A 22,524-nucleotide genomic window follows, 5' to 3' on the forward strand; every position below is an offset into this window, starting at 1 on the left:
TTACCCTGCAGGGTAATCATTAATATTTACCTAACCTTATATAACTTATCAAAAGCTTGTGTGAAAATATGACGACACCCGCTACTTTATTTTCCTTCCATGATCCTGAAAATGTTTTAAACTTGCTCTGAATAAAAAAATAAAAAAAAAATTAACACATTTTAGAAAGATAGATCTAAAAAGGTAATATATTAATATATAAACATATGTAAAACCACTCCTATCCATAATAAGAAAAGATTCATTGTGCTTTTGTTAAGAGATTTATAGATAGATAATTGTTTGTTTAAGATGCATTGCACTTATGCATACAAATAGCAGACAGGGATATATCATGAGAAGAAAATTATTTTCATACCAATTAATTTTCACTTTAAATTATTTATCATTGTAGAGACAACGCGAATTGTATTTTCAAATTTAAAAGAAGAAGGATATCTCACTGTATGCGTGTATCTTAATATCTCATAAACGTATGGTCAAACTTGTTTCATCTTTTTATGAATGCTTTTATAAGTCTTTGGTTTGCTTTTTCTTCTTTTAGATTTACCTTCAGTTACTAATCCCTGTCCTTAGAATGAGGGATGTTTATTAACCTCCAATAGTAAATAAGAACAAATATGTTCAACAGATAAAGACTTAACTTATAAGACTTATAAAGTATTTTCGCTGTGGGAATTCACTACAATTGTATAATTAACAACCAAACAATTGTAAGTGATTTATTTTTAAAGCGTAGCACTTTCTCAAAACTATTTTCCACAAAGTTGTGTCGATTTCACTTTTCCTTCTGCACCTCTCCCCCAACCCTCCCAAAAAAAGATTTTTTTACTCAGTGAGTTTTATTCAGGGGAGATTTTACCAAACTCTTTCTTTGATTTTATGTCAATTATATGTATAAATCTATCCCATCTCAACATGTATATTCCAAATAAAGTTAAATAAAAGTATGCTAATGTGTAACAAAGTCAATTTAGATTAGTTCATCAAGTTTTATTCTTATGGGATGTATTTCAATGTCAACTAAAGGTTGTAAGGTTATGAAACCTAGATAACTTACGGTGCCAGGTATAACTATTACCGGACATCCTTTCATGAAAGTAACATGAAGATTATGAGTCTGTACGTCTGTTTGGACCGAAGGGTCTCAATAAACTCTGAACCGATTCGATTTTCCTTTGAAATAAAGCTTTTTATAGGACTGAGAAAGTTTGTAACTATTTTAGTCGAGGATACCACCACCCTCCCAAAATAAATTGCCAACAGAAACTACCCCGCCCCCAACCCCCCTCCCCAACAAAAAACTTACAAAAAATTAAATTTGAAATTGCGGGAGGGTCAAAAACCCCTCCCCACACCCTAGAGGCCCCTAGGGGCATTTAGCCGCTAGTGAATAAAAAGTCAACACAGATTATTTAAAGAAAATAAGAAGAACTTGTATATAAAAAAAAACATTTTATTCCTCTTTGATTCATCACTTATTTTTTATTGTGTCTTGTTCACTATTTTATTTTTATAATTCTTTTATAGATGGGATATTCATACTATTTGTTTATATTTTCCCCAATTTTTGTTTTAACCTTGTAGAACAGGAAATATACATGTTTTTTCCTATCGCTTACTATACTGAACTTCCGTGTTCTATATAATATACTATCAGCTTCGCTCCTAGCCTCTAGGGGCTTTGCCCAAAGAGATAATTAAAAAATAGGTATCTCTGTTGCTTCAACCACCACCGTATTACAAAAAATTGGGGGGATATTTTTTTTTTGGGGGATGTTCACATTTTTTAAAAGCGAAGCTTTTCTATAATTAGGGTCGGTCCGTCCGTCCGTAACGGATAGCTTTTTTCGCTAATTTAGGCATGTTAGAATTGTCCTATCGATTTCAAACTTTGCATGGTGATTCCTGTAGTAGTTAGGTACGATTTAGAAAGCATAGCAACTCTATAATAATTACCAGAATGTCCGTACGTCCATTTTAAACATGTTGATTGTTTTACTTTTTCAACAACAAATTTTTATGTGATCTAATAATCCGATGGATCTGATTTTTAGTATACTGATTCCTTGGACAACAAAGTACAATATTATAAGCGAAGCAACTCTATAATCAAGTCCTAAAAATTTAAGTATGTCCATAAACATTATTCTGTATCAAGCAGTTTTTCAACAGTTTTACTTACAATTTTGCTTCGACATTTATACATTTATAGTCTGATTATTCAGTTCTGACACTATACAAGTTTTAGTGTCCGTTTGTCCTACCGTTACAGTGCTTCGCTTTTATGGATGTTGTCATCCTTGTTTTATTTAGGACTAAAATTAAATGTGCGACTTCCCTACCCCCCCTCCCCATCGGTAAATTATTTTTTCAAGTTAATAATTTACCTCCCACCCCCAATATGAAGTATTAAGGTTATGTTTTATCTATCCCTTAAGATATCCTAGCACCTATTGATTAGATCCAATTTTGGGCATTTTTATGGCTATTTACAAACATTAAGATATTCTTAGTGGTAAAGGCCACAGTCGCTAGTTTTAACATTAATTACTTGCGCTACTTATGAACTTAATTGTTCTTGATTTTTTTCTTCATGTTACTGTAAAGATTTTTTTATTTATCTATAGATGAAGTTACTATTTATCTGAAGAACAAATAGTTTAATAACCTAGAGAGACGGGAAAAGTTGTAAACTTGTAAACAGACTATTCATCCTCATTTTATTTAATACTTACGGCTACGTCCCTAAAGGTTTTTAGGAGCCCTTGAGATGGGGAAAAGTCAAAACCCACAAACCCCTTTTCAATTTGATTTCTAAAAAGAAACCGTAAAAAATGGTGGTTTATTTTATTCTAGGTGTGATTTATCTTAGGAGAGTGATGGTACCTTCCGACAAAACTTTAAAAAAAACCTTTCTTGAATCTTGAATAAAAAGCTACATTGTTAATGTTAACCATATCGGTTTACTGTTATCGAAATTCATTGGTACAGACAGATAGACACACAAACAGACATCCTTTTTACTTTAATTTAAGGATTTGTTTGCATCTAGCCTCTAGGGGGATTAAGAGATGTAGAAGGTGGTTTCACCTACAGTTTGTTTAAAAAAAGAAATTAAATTTGGAGACGTGTGATGGATGTAAAAGTGTTTAGTATGATTTTTTTGTCCACATTTATGATTTACAGAAAAGCTTTGCCTTTGTCACAGAGATCTTAAAAGATGAGACAATAGCTGATAAAATGATATACATGTTTCCTCAATGATGATATAAAATAAGCAATTCTGTTGGTTGAAATTATTAGTTGAAAAAATGCGGACACTTCAAGTTTGGGTAAACCACTAAAGATTGAATAAAATTTCCCAAAGTTTTTTTAAAAATTTGAATACCATCTCCATGAGTATTCTTGGGCATATTTTTCAATTGATCTATCCATATAAAACATAGATAAAAAAATCTTAGTTCATTACACTGTTATTCTGCTAACATCAAAGCAGATACATAGTTTATATCTTTTTATTATCATGCTAATTCTTTTTAATCAAATTTCAATTTAAAATGTATATATACATTATGGTGTTACTATAAAGTAGCAAAATGTTGATAATAAGTTTTGCTAAAAATATGATAAAAATATAGACAATCTTTGATTAATTAGTAGTTCAGCTATTATATAATAAGTATTTTTACGCCAGTCTGTTAGTTTATTCCTAATTATAGAGATGTGTTATTTTTAAGAGAAATTTGATGTCATACATACTACTTTTAGAATAAATTAACAACTATTTGTAATACACTAAATAAGCTTAAATCAATGTATAAAACGTTTTATGTTTAAAATAATATTACAGCTTATTGTTGCATACTTGTTTGGACAAATTTTACCAAAATGCCCAAATTTTTTAGTTGGAAGTTAAAGCCGTTATTTTAAATGTTTAGATTTAATACATTTTACGTATACTATGACATTGAAATGTTTGGCAGAAATAATCTGTTTTGTATACACACTAATTGACTTTGTGTATGTATGTATGAATCCAGCATGGAAAAAGGTAAGAACTGTTTTCTATAAATACTAAATGAGCTGGTGTGTAGGTAGAGGGAAACTCTATATGTGTAACTTAATGTTGTTTTGACTTATACAAAGCGTTTGACTGAATCTGTTATAGGGATTTTAAGTGAATGTCTTTCTGTCTTTTCTTTACATTAGTTCTTTCTCTCTCTATCTTAATATTTTTCTATTCATTTACCTAACTAATTAAATATCTACGTCAATAGAGGCCTCTAGGAGCACTTTATTGAAACAACATTATAGTTTTTAAAGAAAAAGTAAATATTTTTCACAGGGGCGATTTCTCTGGGGAGATCGAGTAGAAGTACCCTCCCCCAAAGCAAGAACCTATGAAGCTTCAGTGTAGTGAGAACCATATCGGTCCAGTGGTTTTTTTTTCGGTACAAACTAATATATATTTTGATAACAAAGACATAATCTTATTTCTTTTATTTAGACTATTAAATCTTAATATAAATATTTTGAAGTAATTTAGTATCCCTTTAGTGTTTATTTGTACCCCTCTCTTGCTGTATGCACCCTTAGGCTAGCAATTCATAGGGTATTATATACTGTATATTTACTATGAATTGTTTTAAGCAAAGCTTTTCTACAGTTTGGTGATTTCATAAATATATCTGTAACGGATAGATCTAATCGTAGATTTGGGTCTGCTAGACAAATTTTTTAAAGATAAATCTAAGCATGAAGTTTATTAAATAGCAAAAATTTTTTTTCAAATTTTTATTTATCCAAAAATATTTACATTTTAAAGTAATTTGCCTAGTACAAAATATGACATAAAAACAAAGGTTGCTATATAAAAGGGTTTCTGACACTTTTATCTGTGTTATAATCGGTCACTCTTAATGAAAAAAGAAAACTTAACTGAGTTTTTACTAGAACAGATAATAATTTGCCCCCACCCCCTCTATTCATTTGGGTCAATTCTTTTAGGATTAATAGATTTATGCTTTGCTTCTTGTGGATGTTATCATCCTTTTTTCTTACAGTTTTGTAAAGAACTATATAATGGTTATTGTATTATGGTTTATTTACTCTTAATATGACGGGGATTTTTAAACAGGATTTTGAAAGTTGTTCTGATACATTAGTATAACATCAAAATAGCTATTTATAACAGCCAGAATTGTATTGCCACTTAATGTTATAAAACAACAATAGGAATATTATTACTTGAATACAATATTTTGTAAACAATACCTATATGCTAGGTAAGATTAATCTTAAAAATTGAAGTTTAAGTTAAATTTCACCATCTAATAAAAACAGTCCTTTCAATAGATAATTATCCTGTTTTTTAGATACATACATGAAAAAAATAAGAAATGTAAGGCATCCATTATCAGTAACATGTAATATGGAAGGATCTGATTTCTAATTATTCCTCACCGTTAATATCCATTAGATATGTTGCATTAAATTAGAACACCTGAAAAGCATAGCTAAAGGCTACAATAAGATAGCTTTGGTTAGAGTGTAACTTTCATGTTCTTATAAAGATCATTCTTGCCTTTTTTGAGTATCACATAATGTTTAAACACTACTGCTAAAATAATAAAAAACTAAAGCTATAAACAATACTCACCTCCCTTTTAATCCCATTTGAGGTGTACATCCAAACGTTACTGATTTTTAAAAAGTTTTTAAGAATGCATATATGTATTTCTGTTTTTATACTTCAATTTGTAAATTCATTGTTATGGGAACCCCTATATTTATGTTAAAGGGTAAAATAAGAAATGCCCATTTTCTAAGGTTTAAAATCTAATTAAAAAAGAAAAAAGATTTTTGTTAATATTTAGAATATTTTTCATTCAAAATATGTAAGTGGGTAGCAGAAAATTGTTTTTTCACAAATTGAAGCCCCAAAAGAAATGGGGTTAATATGCTGTTATAAAATAGTAAACGCTTTAATTAAAGTTAGCAACTTAGTTTATAGGACAAGGCATTCTATTATTTTTTACTATAATGACGCAATTGGCTCATACACATCCTTAACGTCTTCCAGACAACTAGCAGTCGCAATTTTATAGAACTTTTACCTTATTTATAATATTTAAAGAATTTAAATTGAAGTATGAAATATTAATTTTTCTATCTGTTTTCCCCCTCTTCCCTCGTCATTTCAAGAAATGCTAAAAATCGATTTTTTTCTTTCTTCAAAAAGTTTTCTGCGTTTTGAGAGGTGAAAAATGAGAAAAATCTTATCATTCTTACTTGGCTCCGATTAAATTCCCCCCCCCCCCCCCTTCTAAATTTCCTGTAATTTTAAGATTTCATTCTAGTCTTTGAAGGTCGTAATTCTCTGCCAATCTAAGAAGGAGAGGACATTGGGTTGTTTATCACACTTGTCTCCAATGTTTTATAAAACCGTTTTATTATTCTTTGGCTTAACAACTTTTGGGACCTTTATTGAATGTTAACTGGTGTGTGAATTAAGTGTTCAAACGTTTTAACAACTTACAGCAATCAATAAAACACAAAATTTTGTGAAACATCATTTTATCGGTCATTGTCTTATCCCTTTAGATCCCTGCCTGTCAATAACCCAATGTCCAAGAAAGCAGCAGTATGACTCGATTTAATTATTACATTTTGATATTTACAAATATTTATGGAGGGAGGGAAGGGGAGTTATGGTTCACAATACATTGATGGGAAATTGTGAAAAGTTTTGTTCAATATTTTGTAAAAATTGACAGATTATCAGATACAACAAAAATAAAACAATTTTAAACTCTACACACATTTCTTAAAAACGGTGGAAGGGCAATTATTTATCTAAAAGAATAATAGTATAGCTTAAAATCGAATTTCTTTTAGCAGGGTTTAAAACATGTTTCTTTCTAGAAAGAGAAGACTGTGTAGAACCTGTGAAAGTCTATCAAGATTGAAGCACAAGTTTGCGGGTGGTAACAACCCATTATAATTCAAATGGGGAAGGTTTGCAAAAACAATTGCAAAAACAACCCTTTGCTAAAACCCTGGGCACGCCACTGTTAAATCCAACGGATATATTGGTTGACAAATTCATTAAAGATAGACAAACAGAAAAAAAGACATTAGAGTTGAGTACTGAAATGATAATTGTATTTCTATAATAAAAAATATTAATAAAGATTATCTATGGTAATTATGATTATAAATACATTATCAAATAAGATCTATCTATATAATTATACAGGGTCTATAACTAAAAAAATCTTTCTATGAACTAAAGGGAACTTTTGTTGTCTTTCTGTCTGTAACAAAAGATCTTACTAACCGTTGAAACGAAAAGGTTCTCCTTTACAAGGTCTTATAGGTCCTTGGAAGGATTATAATTTCTACCACATCCCCCCTTCATCCTTTAAGGCCTCTAATGGGTAGCTGCAGGTAAGTATATGTGGATAGCAGTCTGTTTGAGATACCATTGAAATTAAATGTAACTTAATTTAAAAACGTACATATATTTCTCATAAAAAGGATATCTAAATATTTAAATGTCTTTTCCTTTGGTAGGATTTATGGACAATAACTTTGAAATATAGCTTATTTTTTTTGTTATTATTTTGCTTTTTCGATCTTCTTTAGATGACTATATTGTATATGTTCATTCTTAGATTGTCAAAATTATATCTATTTAAAGAACAATTTTATCTTTCTCTAGGTGCATCTTTTTTGTTTGAACCAGGCAAAAACCATTGATAACAAAAACACCGGTACTTTTATGTTCTTTTCTGTAAAATATTTGTTTTACTCAAATTTGAACATATTTTTAATTATCTGAGTTAACCAAATATTTGCCATTAATATCGATCCAAATGCACATATATTTCTAACAAAATAAGAGTAATATATTCGTTATAATATCTTGGTGTAAAAATGAAACGCTGAAGTTTTTTGTCCTGTAAGATCTTAAGAATGGCGGATATTGCAGAAGGCAAGGTTGTGAATAAAATCTCCAACGTCCCTCAACAAGAAAAATAATTTTTAGTTCTTTTAAAATTATAAAAATTGAGTTAGGGCTGTATTTCACCATCCACTTCAGAAGAGTATTATAAGCTAGGGACGCAGCAATTGGTATTAATAAATAGATATGTATACAACAGTTGAACAGATAGACCTATTTTATTACCCAATCAAATAAAAAAGGGGAATTTTTATGCCCCCGGCCCTCCCTCAATTTCATGAGATATATTTTCCCTATAAGTCAAGGATAAGTGTTTTAAAAATACATTCGAACTGGTCTAAAAAAATACTTGTATTATGTATATTATCAATCTTTTTTTAAATTGTGTTTATCAGAATGGGAATTTGAAAATCCAATTTTTTTCTTTATCTGGATGTTTGAACTGTATATAGTTATAAGCAGTGCCCATTTTTCTAAGATAAATCTCTATGTTATTATATTATTTATGACATGCATGCATCTGACATTGCAGCAGTGTACGCTAATTTAACGTCTCTAGTATGACTCAGTATACTTCAGACAAGAACACGACACCTCCCTGGCGTTACATTATCAACTAATGCAGCTGTTTTGTTGTCTATAATAAGTGTCCCTATCTGAATTTTAAGAGGGGAATTTTATTCGAAACCAATAGCTTAACCCCTTTCATTACACACAGATATATTGACATTCAGGGATAAAGAGACACATAAAATTGTTGTCGCTTTCATACGAAATGTCAGTTAAACACTATAACCTTTTCCCCTTATTTTGAAATAAATTTTCAAAAAGGAAGAGGTAATTTTTCTTCAATACCTAGCCCCTGCTGGGGCCTACTTTTAAGGGGTCTACATCTTCAGCGTCCTAACCTTGCGGGGCTACCAATATAACCTATGTAATAAACTAACTTAACATCCCTTGATTTAAAATAAGAGGGAATGGGTTATTGATGCTCTAAAATGCACTTTTTGTAAAGGCGCCAATATTTTGTTGTAAAACTCATTGACTTTGTTTGTACATCCTATCTAACCCCTTTCCTACCAGTTCATCCCTGATATATTGACAAATCTAGATTGCGATCAAAAGATAAGATTTTCGTTTTAGTATGTGATATACAAATCAATACTTTAATTTAGAAATATTTTGAATATATAGAAATATTTTATATTTTGAATAGACCTAGTTTTCTTTCCCTTCACACTTGAAAAATATTATGATCCTCTAAAATCTAAAAAAGTGCTCGGAATATTTATTATCTTTCCATCAATTGATTGCAAATTAAAGTTTCAAGCAAAAATGGAATAAAGCTAGAACAATAATTTGAAAATTGCAAATAAAAACTGAAAAGAATGTAAAAAATAAGCATAAATTTTTTAAAAAAATAATATTAGGCAAATAAAATTATTAATTATTTACATTTAAAAGTTAAAACTTAATGAATCTTTAGGGAATTTTTTTTATAGAAAATTGATCTTTGATTACAACTGATTATTTCTTATACATATTTATTTGTATAATTTAGCTTGTAATTTTATTGGAATTGTAAAATCAAAATCACAGACAAAAATATATAGAAATATTTAAGAACTTGATTCTTAAATATTTTATTAAATCTATTTAACAGGCAGGAATCACCAAGCAAGTTTTGAAACCAATAGAACAATTCTAACTTGCATAAATTATAATAAGAGCTAAACATTAAGGACGAACGGACCTACCCTAATAATAGAAAAGTATCTCACGCTTTTAAAATTATTTTTCAAATGCTTTGATGAATTCAAACTGATATAGAATAGGCCATATCAGGGAAAGAAAAATGGTCCAATATTTAATATTTCCTCCAAATGCTAAATATAAATCATAGAAGTTTGTGATATAATCCTTTTTGATGAATATAAAGATGATCTATATGTATAAATGATCTTTGGAATGAATATAATAAAATGACACCGCTGGGACTTAACCTAACCTATCAACACGGAATTATATTACCCTTCCTTCTAATGGAAAAGTATTCTGAAAACGTATATTAGAACAGTACAGATAATGATTTAAAAACAAAATATTAAAAGGAAGACATCATTCATAAAAGCTAAGTTCTAAGTAAAATCGGATGGAAGGAAAAAAGAACAAAAATTCTTGTAGTTTATCGGAAATTAATAAGAAAAACATTAATTCATAATTCCAAACAAAATTGTAAATAAAGAGAGGGTTAGGTTTCTGGTAAAATCCAAACAGGTTATGTGTTATAAGTAAAAAAACAGTAGTAGAACGATAAAAATTTATGTTAACTTTTTAAACTTTTTTTTTGTCTACATTTCTTTTCAATAAGAAATACACATATTTAGTGAGTATTATCGTTCTACTACTATTTCTAAGCCTTAAAACACACACCTTTACGGATTCTACCAGAAACCTACCCCTCTCTTTGTTGCAAAATTGTATAAATAAAAGGTACAGTAAAAGAACCTACATTCCTTTCTAAACGATTCTGCAAATAAAGAAACATTTAAATGCATGGTCTAATCCTTAGAATTGTAAAACCAATTATCGATTACATAAGGAAGTGATAGAAAAGTTTCACTTGATTTATTCATAATAACTACCAATGTCAGAATCTTAAAAGAAGGAACTTTTATTTTTCGATATCCTATACCTGTGACTACAAATATGCTTTTAGTGCAACGGTTTCTTACATTACGTTCTTCCAACACATCAGTATAAAAGAAACACTATGGGATGGGGGTTTAAAGGTGCTACACTTATTTTTTATCTGTCTAGGTACTAAGCAATTATTTCAACATTATTATCAGATATTCAGTACCTATGTATATTACTGTAAACATTGTACTGCTTGGATTCAATGAACATATGAACATTTCTAAATCTATCATTAGAATTATATGTAACGTCGGATAGTAGAAAAGACAGTAAATATAGAAAAGTGTCACTCTATTAAATTATTTTTATTTCCTCTCTGCATATTGCAATCAATATTTTTTTCAAATTAAAAGGCGTGGTCTAACCAAAGATAAAACTCCCTTCTTTATTCATAACCCAATCAAATATGAAGAGGTTAATTTGTTGACTATTGATTGAAAAAGGTGTACAAATAAAGTATGGATATTGTTATCGCACTAGCAGCAACGCCCTTTGCATCTAAGGGCTCTGGATTTAAAGAACTAGGAAGGGTTAGAAAAATAGGTAAACCGACAAACGTCCTAATGCGACAAACCTCCTAAACGACAAACCTCCTAAACAACAAACGTCCTAAAGGGACAAACGTCCTAATGCGACTTCTCTTTAGTAAAACGTCCTAAAAATTTTGTTGTTTAGGAGGTTTGTCGCATTAGGACGTTTGTCGTATTAGGACGTTTGTCGGTGTACCGAAAAATAGACTCTAACTATCCCAAGACTTTAATCTTAAAATAAAATAGTAAAAAAATATTTTGGGACCTAGGGAGATTTACTTTTGAAAAGCAAGAACAGCAGAAAAATTATCCATAGAATAATTATAAAAATTCAAATATGTAGCTTTAAAACCATCCCTTTACTTATAAGAAAATTCAATAGATTGGAGAACTGTAATAATTGTCTAAGGAAATATTATTCTACAGAACAAAAAACTTACTACTTTTTATAATTCTACTTTGAATTAAAGATGGATTTCTTGTATTTTTCTTGATATATAATACAAAATAGTAAGCTTAATCTTAATGTCGTCTTTTTAAGAAAAAATATTTTAAACATTGTGGTATATAAATATCTAATCATTATTGGCTGTTTTGCTGCTTTAGCTACGCTATTTTTGAACTTAATTGTCTTTTTTTATTAATATCCATATTTCATTAATATAGAAATTTATTTCATAAATGTTTTATTTCATTAGGTTTTTTAACATCTACACTTTATTTTGAAATATGTTAAAAACTATCACAAAAAAGTATATAATAGAGAAAAAATATAACTATAATATTACAGGCTAGTTAAGGCTATTTTATTTATATAAAAAATTATCAAGATTAAAAATCTGAAATTATTCTAGATAATGCAAAACGATAAATAGAGACTGAGTAAAAGCATATGTAGTTTCAATTAAAGTAATTTATCACATTCAGCTAGATATAATTTTAACTACCTTTTAAAATAAAGTTCAAAAATTCATGTTTTTAATGCAGTTTTGGATAGGAATCATATTTAAAATGCTAAAGCAGGTAGTGGCTCGAATTTTTTAAATGCTATTCTACACAAAGTATATCAAAATCTACTAATAAATAAATACAATAAATGGTAGCTGTCTTTAGTGTCCTAGCAAAATGGGGATAAATGTCACAGAGTTTGACTTACATGTTCTATTGACGTCATAGTAGAGGGAAAAAGAAAATGAAGAGGGAAAGAAACCCCCTATAAACAAGATAGGATATAGACTATTTTATGTCGTCAATTGGCACTTCAAAAGTTGTGACATCTATCCCTAATAGGCTAGGGCACTATTGACAGCTACCAATAAATTTAGAAGGTATTTGGATGCTGTAAGTATTGGTGCATAAAATGGGGACGAATTTCAAATTGATTTGACGGGGCTGTTTTTTTACGGCACAAGTGAAGGGAAAACCCCATCTCTTTTCTAGGGGGTTTATTTCTCCCTTCCCTTTTCTTTCCCTTCACTTATGACGAAAAAAATCAGCCCCGTCAAATCAATTTGAAATTCGTCCCCATTTTTTGCACCAAAACTTACAGCATCGGTATTTGTTAAACATTGGAAAAATGAGAAATTGTGGTTTCAAATGTCCTAGTTTTATTCATCATTGAGTTTTGTTTCTTTTGGTGGAGGGTTGAGATGTGCTGGCAGCTCAGAGGGCATCTCTATTCCATCCAATTTCAACCTGGATAGATAGAATAGAAAGATAGATAGATACTCATACATAAATAGTAAGACAAATAGGTTTTATTATTAGACAGACATATAAATGGATATATTGCTAGGAAGCCAAATGGATAAAAATGTAGATATTTGATCAGATAGATGGATAGAAACAAAGATTAAAGGTTTGATGTTTTATTCATAGATAAATTGGTCTAAGAAAATGATTAAAGATTATATCGTATGACGTCATAATCTGTGGAGGGGCTTTAATCATCTTCTGGGTATAAGAATAAAATCGATGGAAGTACATATAGAAAATGAGTTGTATGATAGATAGAAAATGAGAAAAAGGATATATAGATAAATGGATAGATATAATTGAATTTAAGAATAACAAAATAGATAATAGATAGTTTTCAATCCTGTTAATTAGAATGGTACAGAAAGCTAGATTGATTAGAAAATAAGGAAACCAAATTGTTTTTAATTGAATATAAATTTACTTTATAATTATATGCAAGTTTATTTTTTACTTTAATATTATTTTTAGTAAATGGTTAGAAGTATACATTATCAAACAATTTACTTTATATTTAATGCATAAAAATACCTTTGAATCATATTTATTTACAATCTCATAATACCGATGACAACATCCACAAAAGCAAAGCTCAACATTTAAACAACAGCCAAATACAATGGATAAATGTTTGAATATTCTCTCAGATAGTAAATTAATATATTATGTGTTTGTGTGTAGTAATGACAGACGAAGAGATATTTCGAAAGTACAGAATGGTTTTACTTTCAAATGATTATTGAATTTTGAATATGATATTTTAATAAAATTACATATAAAGTAGTGACCTTATCAAATAGTTAGCAAGAGCAAACTCATCTATGTCTAGACAACCATCCCTAAAAATACAAAAAGAATACGGTTTTGTATGCTGAATACTGTCTTCCTGTAATATGTTATGTCTGTCTGTTTGTATGTAACACATACATCCGCTTGTTAGTATAATATATATATGTGGTATCCGCCGAGGATAAATGGCAGACACCGGAGTTCAATTAGATTACGGCAGTGTGACAGACGTGGACACCGTACTATAGAGAAGCTACGCTTCTCTAGCTTTCACTAGATAATGATCAACATCTATTTTCAGTTGTCACTTTATTGAAGGGTTAAGAGATACTGCAGTTATATACAACAAACAATAATTACATGGATAGGAATAAATAATCATAACATAAAAGCATAAATAATACATATACAATGGTCAGTTTGGGCAATAATGATTCCCCCATCCCTGGAAAGGATGGGGGAGAATTAAGAATACAGTTAACCATAATAAACATGACAGATTCAAATCATTAATTCTAAGCGTAGGGAGGGGGTCACTAGACCCCTTCCCCAGGACTCGGGGGAGGGCCATTGACCCTCCACCGAACCCCAGATCAGGGGTGCCATAGACATGGCTCACGGTTGCCGAATACCACAACTCTCCCCTCGGAAGGCTGGGAGGTGGTTTCCCTACCAAACTTCCGACAGTGGTTGAGGCCTTCGGCCCGCTCCTTAAGGCTAAAATATATATACAAACGATAATGATTCAATGGAATCCTAGTGGTGAGTATCTTCTTAGGGTTGATGGGCTCCCAATGTGGGATAAAAGGCAGAGGCTGACTTGGGTTGGATACGTTGGTCAGCGCCGGCAGGTATCAGGTTTGCTGGTGGCACAGTTGTTGCTGGAACGGTCAGCAGTGGGGCCTGCGGGTTGTTGTTGGCAGCGGCTGGGGCACTGGCTGCCAGGTTGATTGTCTGAGCAGCGGCCTGTCCTCCTGAGGGGCCGCGGGGTCTGCCAGAGGGCGGTCCTGGCCTACCTGGGCGGTCATGCCCGCTGTCAGTTGATTTCATAGACACCATTTCCTCGGCTGCTTCCCTGCCGATGGGAATGGCATCCCAGTCCACTGAAAAGTCCCGGGACTTGGCATGGTTGAGCCTGGCTCTAGCCAACGCCTTCCTATACAAAGCTGGATGGTACAGGAACACTTGTGATATCGCATTCAGGGCTGCCCGGACTCCTCCTTGTGCTGCTGCCAGAGAAATGATGGTTAGGTCCCCCAGCAGTTTGAGGATCAGCAACAGCAAGCACAGGATGGCGGCGCCATCTCCCCACTCGTGGATGGCTTGTCTAAATCCTGCCCAGACATCCAGGGCTGCCTCTCCTTCCTCCGCCAGTCGGTCAATGTTGTAGGACACTATCCCATGGTCTCCTGTGGCCGAACAGCTGCCTTGCTGAACGCAGGAGCCATAGGATAGGCCGGTCAGCATGGCACTCTTGTATGCTGGGAACGCCAGCAGTTGTTGCCAGTCATTCAACTCAGCCTGCGAATACAAACCACCTGAGCTGAAGTCATCTAAGGGTTCTGTCAACAACTGCTTAGGCGTATCCAGCGGGGGTGGCCTCTTCTTGGGAGCAGGGGTTAACTCTATCCAGCCTTCCTCCGCGTGCACAGTCAGGGGGTAGGTGGAGGAACAGGGAATCTTGGTGGCGTGCTCACTGTATACCCATGTCACAGCGTCTACAAACCCTGTGGGCTCCACTGGCACTTTGTCCCAACACTCCTTGTGTTCGCGGACAACATACTTGTGCCTTTGGCAGGTCAGCTGCAGCAGGATGTCTCCCCTCAGTACCGAGAACGTGCTCCCCTGGACACGCACCGGGTGGGCCGGATCTAGTTGCTGGAGCTTCCAGCAGTTGGCCGCTACTTCTTCTGCTGCAGTGCTTCTCATGCGCGTTTCCAGGGTAAATCCAATATAACCTGCATGGATCTGTGCTTGAAGGGGAACGTCAACATCCCTGGCCGACACTCTGGGCAGCGCAGCCGCGGCTGGGTCAGCTGCCACGAACAACGCTGGATGGTTGGTGGCATGGGCCTCGAAGTCGCAGTTCACAATTGAGGTGGGGTTGGTCATGTTGATGAAAAACTGGGCCTGATGGTCAACCAGATATGCATCCCTCACCAGGCTGGGCTGGAGGCTGCGGATCAGCCTCAAGGGGCAATCTCTTCCCAGGTGGTCCCACACGTAGGTTGCTTCCCCAGTGATACAGGACAGCTCAGAATGGGGACACTCGAGGGTCAGGTGGTCAGACTGGGACTCCACCCGTCCATCCTCCACCACATAGGTCTCCTCCTTGACCAGCAGCCGCCGCTCCTGGAGCACTAATTCATTGCGGTAGAGCTGGCCCTCAAAGTGGACGTCCTCCCCCTCGCAACCCACCCCCTCGGGGCTGTTGACGAGGGCGCCCACCATATCAATGGTGAAGAACAGGGGGTGGTTCAGCTGGAACGTCAGTGGCTGGGTCTTGCCTGGCAACGTGTATACTCGGTTCCTGGCCAGGTCTCGGCACGCTTCTGGGTCTATCTTGGTTGGCCTCATGAGGGTGGGGACCGAGGTCACCTTGAGGTGACCCCATACCCCACACCTGAATGTCCACTGGGACACGGTGAGCTGACAGCTGAACCCAGTGGTTTCCCTCACCTTGACTTGCTGCAGGACGTGGACGTCATGGCCCAGGGGCACCTCCTGGTGTAGGGGCTCCGTGTCACACATCTTTTCTTTATTGTAAGACGTGACATGGGTGGGGTTGGCACAGTCCCACCCCACCAGGACGTAGCTGGTTGTAGGCCACACGGCTGCCAGCAGGAGGCCCCACAGGACCATCCACCAATGGGAGAGGCTTCCAGGTAACCATCTTCCTCGTACACGCGGCTGGGGATCTCCGGCTCTGGTCACGGCTGCTTCTTGGGGCTGGACACGGCTGGGCTGCTCCTGGCTAGATACAAATTTCCATTGAGCGTTATCTGTATGCGGCCGAGGCACCCCGATACCCTCCCCAATGACAGACTGGCAAGCGACTGGCACTTGCCTGGGTGTCGGCTCCCCTAGCCCTAAGTGCTCCCTTCCCTGGTCCAAGGCATGCCCAGTGGCATGGGGCTGAAGTGCATGTGGCACAGGCTCGCCCTTACTCAATGCCCTCCCCTGCCCTAGGAACTCAGGTGCATGTGGCACAGGCAAGTCCTTATTTTCCCAAATTTCAATCTCCCCAGCCTCGGGTGCAGGGGGCACAGGCAAGGCTGGGTGTTTACAATGTTTTGGATACAACACATTTAACAAATTCAACTTATCCTGATGGTGAGCCGCTGGGTTCCCTTGGCTGGTAGAGGGCTCTGGATGGCATGTAGCTGGACTCTCCCTGCAGGCTGGTGGCGCTGGCTGGCATGTAGCTGGGCTCTCCCTGCAGACTGGTGGCGCTGGCTGGCTGGGGGTGACGGGTGTCACCCCTTCCTCTGGGACCGCTGGCTCGTTCCAGGACTCAGGTCTCTCGGTGGCGGCGACGGTTGTCGCCCCAGACATCAGGTTGGAGGCTGGCTCGTTCCAGGATCCAGGTATCTCGGTGGCGGCGACGGTTGTCGCCCCAGGCACAAGGTGGGAGGCGCTGGATAGCACCCCCCCATCATCCAAGGTGGCGACGCCGGGTGGCGTCCCATACATCGATGCAGAGGTGCTGGCTAGCACCTCCTGCCTCTCTCGTTCAGCGGCTGCCAGGGCCTCCCCATACACCGTCTCAGGGACGCTGGGCAGCGCCCCTCCACTCTTGCTGGGTAGGCTCAGTCGGGCAGGTTCCATCATGTTGAGGCTGAAAGGCTGGGGCCTCAGCACCTCTGGCTCGGCTATGTTGTTGGGCTGTACCAGCTCTGGCCCCAGATGGTTAAGACTGAAGCCTAGGCCAACCCGGTTGGGTTCAGCCGCGCCGCCCAGTACGTTGATCCTAGCTGGGACAGTCCCGAACTGCGGCATCCCATCGGCTCGGTCCGCAGCTCTGGGGGCGGCTGCTTGCGGTGGTGGTGCTGGGGGCGCGCTCCCTTCCATATGGGCCACTCTGCTGGGCTTCCCTGGAGGGGCACCCTTGTCGGCGGTGCGCCTGCGGCTGGCTACCTGGGCCCAGTCAGCTCTACAATCGGCCGCCGTGTGACCGTCATAGTGGCAACGCTCACACTTGGCAGAACGGTCACGGCGTGGCTGGGTGCGCCTCTCCTCTAGGCTAACTTCCACAGGCGTTGGACAGTCTCGAGCTCGGTGGCCTCTCCCCTGGCAGCGGTAGCAGCGGCCTGGAACCTTGTCATCTGGAGCGACCTTCCCCATCTGGTGGAGACCCGGAGCCAAGGAGCCAATCTCCATTGGCTCCGACTCGTCATATTGGGGCAACTGGATGCAGGCAGATCCAGTCAGCCCGTCGGTCGAGTCCACTAAGCACACACCTTCCTTCAGCTGCTTAGTAACCATGGTCACGGTGAACATGGCCTTGCGAGTGTACTCAGGTACACTCGCAATTTCATGGTTCATCATGAGGCGTTTTACATTGGCGTTACGAATTCCACGATTTAATTCGTCCACCAACAACTCAAGATCCTCATGGTTGTAGGCGTCCCTATACAAGGCGCACTTTGTTGATATGTACGCCTGTATAGGTTCTGTCGAGTGTTGCTTGTAATCCCTAAACGCTTGTTTAAGCGTTTGGGATTCAAAAGCAGGGCGAAATAGCAATTCACACTCGGTCTTGACCTGTTCGTAGGTCAAGGCTTGGCCTGCCTCGCCAAACAGATGGGACGCCATTTCCGCCGCTTGCCCTACCAATGACAGTAGTAGGGCGTTGCGGCGGTTGAGGGAATCATGAGGTGGCACGCGGTAAGCCGCCCATGACATCTCCAGTCGGCGGATATGTGCCGACCAGGACTGCTTGGGCGGCCCTCTAAACTCCGGCAGATTGCTCAGCATCAGCTTGCGGTACTCGGCTGGGGCCGGCTGAGGGTCATCCTGGAGCCATCCTGGGGCTTGGTCACCTCCTGGGACTTGATGCTGGTCCATTGGGTCAACGGTGAAACGGCGGGCACAAAGTTATACAGTACTATAATGAATGGGTTGTCACTTGAGGCTTCCTAGCCTAACAGCCAACACTGTTTGTATCACTAGGTTGGGGGTTTTAGTTGCAAAGATATAACTTAGCTGTACTTATCAATAGTTAGGTGTTGAGGTAGATAGATGTTGAGGGTCTGAACTGCTGTCAGGAACTGATTGGGTTTTCCCTTATCACACTAGAGCTAGGAGGAAAGAAACTTGCAATTCTTTATTTGCTAAAAATACCCCTGTTAAATGCTATGGAGTAGCTCCGCTCTGGTATGAAAGTGTGTGTGTGTGTGTGCGTGAAATCTTCTGTCCTTGTAACGCGCGTTCGCGCCGTCAAATCCGCGCACACGGGGAAAACGCGCTCTCACCCCTCAGCTCGCTCTCTCATTGGTCCGCTTCGTCCGTTGGATTTATGATATTTTCCGCACTCTGTTGCGCTACCCGTAAATGGCGCTCTGTGTATCCGATCGCTAGCTCCACACTACAGACGGACTTAGTCTAGTGTGGGTAGGAAGGGGGGAAGCGCGTGAGGGGACGGGGGTAACTCCGTCCGTTCCCACTGTGAGGGAGGGGGGTAACTGTGTGCTGGTGTAATGGGGCCTTTGCTTCTTAATCTTAGGCTTATCTGTTATATCACCCTGATTGTACTTGCCTTCAATGGAGAGGGGCCCCTCCCCTTCCCTTGGAATAAGGGGTGTATTGTTTTTGTGCTGTGGGCTTGAGATTGTTTTGATTATATTACATCAAGCTTTTATTTTTGTCCTTATCACAATTGCATAACAGATTTGTTGACCAACTCTGTTCTATTTTTAGCTGTTATCACAATACACAGTAATCCAAGCCTGTTCTATTCTTAGATTTATCACAACACAACAATTTGTTTGCCAAGCTTTGCTCATAAATCTATTGTTTGGCCATCACACTAGGGTGGTAATCCCTGCAAATGTGATATAATATCTGTCTTCTAGATGGGTGGCTGCGTTGTAGCTTCTCAGGATACTCGGGGTTGACGTAGTTTTTCTCTGTTCTGGTGCACTACACCCGTATGTTAGCTCGCAGCTTGCAGCTATGTGGCATGTTTCAGCCTATCGGCGGCAGGGAATGTCCCGTCCTGCTAGCGCCACTGGTTCGGATCCTGCTATTTCTTGCAGTAAAGTTGGCCTATTTTCAGCCGTCTACACGTATTTGGCTTGTTTCAGCCGGTCCGCAGGCCTGTTTCAGCCCTTTTGGCGCTCAATTCTCCGTTAGATATCAGCGCTGCTCGCGGTTATTCGTCAGATTTCGCTGTTTCGCTTCCACAACTGCCGGATGCAGAGTTAAACTTTGCTGTCCAGGGTGGGTAATTCAGGTTGCTTGCGTCAGTTTTGCCAGATTCACTGCTGGGAGTACCTTAGCCTCAGATGCGCGTCTGCTCTACACTTGTGGTTCGCCGTAATCTCACACAGCTGTCACCAAAGTTGTGGTATCCGCCGAGGATAAATGGCAGACACCGGAGTTCAATTAGATTACGGCAGTGTGACAGACGTGGACACCGTACTATAGAGAAGCTACGCTTCTCTAGCTTTCACTAGATAATGATCAACATCTATTTTCAGTTGTCACTTTATTGAAGGGTTAAGAGATACTGCAGTTATATACAACAAACAATAATTACATGGATAGGAATAAATAATCATAACATAAAAGCATAAATAATACATATACAATGGTCAGTTTGGGCAATAATGATTCCCCCATCCCTGGAAAGGGTGGGGGAGAATTAAGAATACAGTTAACCATAATAAACATGACAGATTCAAATCATTAATTCTAAGCGTAGGGAGGGGGTCACTAGACCCCTTCCCCAGGACTCGGGGGAGGGCCATTGACCCTCCACCGAACCCCAGATCAGGGGTGCCATAGACATGGCTCACGGTTGCCGAATACCACATATATAAATAAGTTAGCCTGTAGTGAACCTAGTAATAGTGTCTAACTTTTTATCTTTGTGACGTAACAAAAATCGAAGGATGAGAGGGGAGGTGGGAAAGGAAACCCCTAAAAAAGAGATGGATTTTTGTTACGTCACAAAGATAAAAAGTTAGACACTATTACTAGGTTCGCCTGTAGTATGTTTTCTAAAGTCTGTGTGTTACATTATCTGTCTTTTCATCGATTCCTTAATCTTTAACTATCTATTTATCAAGGCATTCATCTTCTCTATCTATTCTTTTATCCATCAATATAATAATCTATCTAAACTCGATCTCATTATATATTTAAACATTTATTTTCGTCTATGTCCTAACTTTTTGTTTGTATCTTCTAACTTTATATCTGTCTATCCATTTATTTTTCTAATATATCAGATCTATTAAACAATTTGTTGTCATTGATTGGTAGATTTTTCTGTCAACCTGTTTGTCATCTATCTGTCAGTATTTGAGTCAGTTTCCTTATTTTTGCCTGGTTGTCTATCTTTGAGTCTTTCTATCAATTTACTAATTTATCTATCTACATATATATAAACCTGTCAACATCAGCCAGCCTCCAGATTTTAGCCAACACCTGGCCGGGTAGCTTCGACTTTACCAACTCTTTCTTTGCAGTAGCAGCTACAAAAATAAATTGTTATTGAAATTCAATAGAAACAAGGAATTTTTCAATTAGGAAACTAAAATTAATTTAACTGTATTGCTAAAAAAAAACTTGTGATATATCAAGTAAATAATATTTCAGGTCATAAAAGAGACGGACAGGAACATATTTTTTCCCTGAATATAATGAAAAATGAAAATGATTATTTAGAAAATTCTTATGAATCAATATTTTGACGAATATAAAGAAACTAGTTTATTTGCCCCTAGCATCAAGACATGAATGTTAGGAAAATAGCCTTAAACCAACTCAATTCATTTATAAAGCTTTAGATAAAAAACCTTACTGATTTATATTTTGTTACTTTATGATAAAAGTAGCAAATGCGCACCTAGCATCTAGTAGCTCTGTAGGGGTAAGAGGAAAGCAAAAAATAGCCTAAAACCATACCGGGGCCTATATAAAGCGGCTTTAAGAAAGGAGAACTCAATTAGTTTAGTAGTTATTGAAATTATAAGTTTCAGAAACAAATCCGGTTGCTTTTATATAAGGAAACTCACCTGTAATTTTGCCATTATGCTGTTCTAAAGTTTGAAAGACTTGGTCAAAGGAGCTTCTTTCTCTGAACAAAAAAATGTAAGCGAACAGAAATGTTGAGGTTTTCAATACCCCCCCCCCCCACTCTCCCAGTTCGGTAAAAATTATATTAATAATATTTTATTTTTTCTTGAAAAAATTTACTTCTTGCCTTACATATCTTAAATAAAACTTTAGTATAAAAGCAAGAATATGATTAAAGTCCCTCTAAAGATTATGACATCATACGATAGAAAAGCCAATTAGAGTCCAATATAAACTGTAATTGACCAATGATAAAATTTATGATGGCCTCGCATTGGTTATTTTATCGGATGACGTCATAATCTGTGGAGGGGCTTTAATCATCTTCAAAAAGCAACAATGTGTAACGTTAAGGTAAAAGTACCTGGCAACAACCCAACCTTTCTCTCCCTCTCCCGCCATAATGCCAACCCCAACTGGCAACAGCGGCTTGTTGAACACACCTCCCTGGACTTGGCGGGACATTACGTTTGCCTG

At 37.1% G+C, this 22,524-nt stretch overlaps 1 protein-coding gene across 1 annotated transcript in view; it reads right to left on the minus strand.

The window, feature by feature from the left end:
* Nucleotides 1-12,457: 12,457 nt before the first annotated feature.
* LOC145323825 (EH domain-containing protein 3-like) overlaps nucleotides 12,458-22,524 on the minus strand; it is a 43,039-nt gene continuing 32,972 nt past the window's right edge. The window contains exons 18-22 of the mRNA XM_080166386.1: nucleotides 22,412-22,521; nucleotides 21,987-22,048; nucleotides 21,359-21,443; nucleotides 13,743-13,793; nucleotides 12,458-12,894 (exon numbers count right to left, since the gene is read on the minus strand). Coding sequence (XP_080022512.1) covers nucleotides 12,807-12,894; nucleotides 13,743-13,793; nucleotides 21,359-21,443; nucleotides 21,987-22,048; nucleotides 22,412-22,521 — 396 coding nt within the window. The 3' untranslated portion in view covers nucleotides 12,458-12,806. The remainder of the gene's footprint in view (nucleotides 12,895-13,742; nucleotides 13,794-21,358; nucleotides 21,444-21,986; nucleotides 22,049-22,411; nucleotides 22,522-22,524) is intronic.

Source organism: Acartia tonsa, chromosome 7, assembly GCF_053477335.1.
Source record: "Acartia tonsa isolate MP-2025a chromosome 7, ASM5347733v1, whole genome shotgun sequence".
In the NCBI taxonomy this organism is placed as follows: domain Eukaryota; kingdom Metazoa; phylum Arthropoda; class Copepoda; order Calanoida; family Acartiidae; genus Acartia; species Acartia tonsa.